This window comes from Perca fluviatilis, chromosome 22 (assembly GCF_010015445.1).
Source record: "Perca fluviatilis chromosome 22, GENO_Pfluv_1.0, whole genome shotgun sequence".
NCBI lineage: Eukaryota > Metazoa > Chordata > Actinopteri > Perciformes > Percidae > Perca > Perca fluviatilis.
Genome location: NC_053133.1, coordinates 30,295,304 through 30,298,751, shown reverse-complemented (window position 1 = coordinate 30,298,751; position 3,448 = coordinate 30,295,304). Strand labels below are relative to the sequence as shown.

Sequence of the window (3,448 nt, the reverse complement as noted above, 5' to 3'; positions counted from 1 at the left end):
CTAAAACAGGCAGTAATACTCATTCATCTACACCTATCATCACTCTAAAACAGGCAGTAATACTCATTCATCTGCACCTATCATCACTCTAAAACAGGCAGTAATACTCATTCATCTGCACCTATCATCACTCTAAAACAGGCAGTAATACTCATTCATCTGCACCTATCATCACTCTAAAACAGGCAGTAATACTCATTCATCTGCACCTATCATCACTCTAAAACAGGCAGTAATACTCATTCATCTGCACCTATCAGTACTCTAAAACAGGCAGTAATACTCATTCATCTGCACCTATCATCACTCTAAAACAGGCAGTAATACTCATTCTTCTGCACCTATCAGTACTCTAAAACAGGCAGTAATACTCATTCATCTACACCTATCATCACTCTAAAACAGGCAGAAAAACCAGACTGATGTCATGAAGTGGTGTGTGTATGACAAGCCAATTCGTATGCCATTATTGGCGTGTTATCAAGACACATACTGGCTTTTTAGCGTGTCTATCAACGCCGTTTGGCCTCCGTTGACTCATCCTGTAGTTTCTGTAGCGTAACCGTCGGCTGCAGCGTCAGCAGTACAGCTTCAGGGACAGGCTTACCAAATCGCTGAGAGAGTGGAGTTTGAATTTGCTTTCGTTTCATATATCTACTTTATTGGTTCATGTCAGTTCATTTCAAATTTGAATGAGAATGGCCGCCAAGCAACAGTGTTGTTACTAGCCGACTCGCAACACAGGCGGTGAACTTATGAACATAAGTGTGAAAACAATCATCGTTGCAAACGGTATCCTTGCGTTTTTGTCAGTCCCTCCAGAAAAACGCGATTATGTGATCGCATAATTCAACGCATGTTGAGAACGGAGGAGATTCAGCGGCGAACCATGAATCCAGCTTTTCTTCCCGTCGCTGGTCTTCTTCTTCTTCTCTCGTGTTGATTACAGTCTGTCTGATGCACACAAACAGTTTAATATTCATGAAAGCAATGTTTTTACCCTCATCACATTTTAATTTAACACTTTCTCTCATCACGCACACGCACATACATACACACACACACACACACTAACACACACAACACACACACACACACACACACACATGCGCTCTCTCTCCGGGGTGTAGATGTATGTTTGCTGAAGTGATGTTCTCTCATGTTCGTCCTCCATAATTAAACAACACAGCTCATGAATAATTAATGAGCTCTGCTCCAACGTAGTCCCAACACACACACACACACACACACACACACACACACACACACATATATACACACACACACAGGGAGATGCTGGCGAATGAATATTCTTTCAATACTTTCTGTGCGGCCGGATATTAAATATGAAATGGCAGCAGAGAGGAAGCCACATTTCTCTGAACTCTGGCCTGGGCCCTGGAGAATAATCCTTCTACTGGGCTCAGAGGGACGCTCCTAGTGTGTGTGTGTGTGTGTGTGTGTGTGTGTGTGTGTGTGTGTGTGTGTGTGTGTGTGTGTGTGTGTGTGTGTGTGTGTGTGTGTGTGTGCGTGTGTGTGTGTGTGTGTGTGTGTGTGTGTGTGTGTGTGTGTGTGTGTGTGTGTGTGTGTGTGTGTGTGTGTGTGTGTGTGTGTGTATTCCCCAGATGTTTCTTTTTAACTGCTGGTTTTCTTTTTCTGCTGTTGTAGTTTGATGTTTTTATTATTTTATCTTATCAGAAATGTTGTGATTATCTGTTTTTAATGAGAAGCACTTTGTGATGCATTCAGCGGACATAATACAGTTTATTATTATTGTTATATGAATGATTTCTCCGTGTGTGTGTGTGTGTTTCAGGTGTACGGCCAGATGTTAAAGCGATTTGCCCGATTGGAGGAGAGAGTCCTGCAGGAACCCCGCCCCCTGAGCAGCAGCAACCAATCAGTGTAACGGACATGAAGAGACCAGCTTTACTCAGAAACTTTACATTTACAGCCCTCTTCTCCTGACTTTTTATTAGTGACAGATTAAGTCAGATTATGTCAGTGTTCTTTTTAGGAATATGCATCAAAATTATGATTTAACTGACAATCTAATCAGCCACCAAATTAATGTAAAATAACACAAAGATTTAATTTATCCACTTAAATTAATAGCAGTCACAAACACAGATAATTTCTTCAGATGAGAGCTACTACGACACATAAAACCTCCTGATTAATTTTGTTTTCTCCGTGGAAACTTTCAGGAATCACGTGTTTTGACCTCCAAGGATTAAAGTTACTGAGGAAATAAAATACTTTGCAAAACATTTGAACTGTTTAAGTCACATTTACTGACGCCCTGCGAGATTTATGCCAATCCTCCCGTTGTAGAAAGTGGAAAGGATCCAAACAGTTGTGTGTTTAATGGTCTCTCTCTCCCTCTTCCCTCTGTTTCTGGAGGATCTCTCTTCTATCATTACATTCCTTTATATTAAAACATCTCTCTCTGTCTATATCTTCCTCTCTGCCTCTCCCTCCCTCTCTCTCTCTGAAAAGAAAAGACTCCAAGTAAAGTTCTGTGAAATTGCGTTCGCTAAACCCACCAGACTCCATGCAAATAAACAGTAATTTTATCATCATGAAACACATTTCATTCAAAGTCGACAGAAACTAAATAAAACTATGAAAAGCCATTTTGGTTCATCTTTCCACTTTTCCAACCATCACAACTCTAGTTTTGGTTGAAATAAACACATAGTTTACAGATTTACATGTGGAAATATGTTGGCTCTATACACGCTAAAAGTATTGTTTTTTTAAATGGAGTCTGGTGGGTTTAGCGCTAGTGACTTCAGAGCTGTTTCTGGTTAAACAGAAAGGTCTTAAAGAGGTTTTAAAGGTCTAAATCTCTGTAGGGATCCTTTCCATAATGTTGTCACACACTTAGAATAATAATCTGAGTCTGTCAGCAGCAACAACAGAACTTTTAGTGACTCTAACTGATGCTGAACATTAGTTCTGTAGGGTTACATTACAGCCCGGTCTGTGGCTGCCTGTTACAGCGTTCTCGCTCAATACTGGACCAGTTTCAAAGATTAATGCTTGGAGTGAAAGTGCTTTAAGGGCCCTATCTTGCACCTGCCTAGGCTTATGCACAGCTATGCTTGTTACACACACAGGGAAGCCCAGCAGCACACACACATACAGAAGATTACAAATAAAAATATTACGGTGCAAATCCTCCATCATAACAGCAATGCTCCAAGGTCCAAACGCGCCTGGCTTTTAAAGGGAATGGGAGATGATCTCTGATTGGTTGATGAATGGGAGATGATCTCTGATTGGTTGATTGCATGTTACGCCCAAAACACACCTCTGATTAATGAAGACACTAAGTACAACCCTTTAGAACCAGGCGCCCGGCGCACGGACCCTTTTTTACCGCCGTCAGACTAGCAAAAGTGGATTTGGACACGCCCTAAACACACCTGTGTCATGCGCTTCA

General features: G+C 41.3%; 1 protein-coding gene across 1 annotated transcript in view; it reads left to right on the top strand.

Annotated features, from left to right (window-relative positions):
- Window positions 1–2,270, top strand: part of xylb (xylulokinase homolog (H. influenzae)) — a 36,798-nt gene extending 34,528 nt beyond the window's left edge. Inside the window, 1 exon segment of the mRNA XM_039790800.1 lies at window positions 1,817–2,270. Coding sequence (XP_039646734.1) covers window positions 1,817–1,909 — 93 coding nt within the window. The 3' untranslated portion in view covers window positions 1,910–2,270.
- The last annotated feature ends 1,178 nt before the right edge of the window (window positions 2,271–3,448 follow it).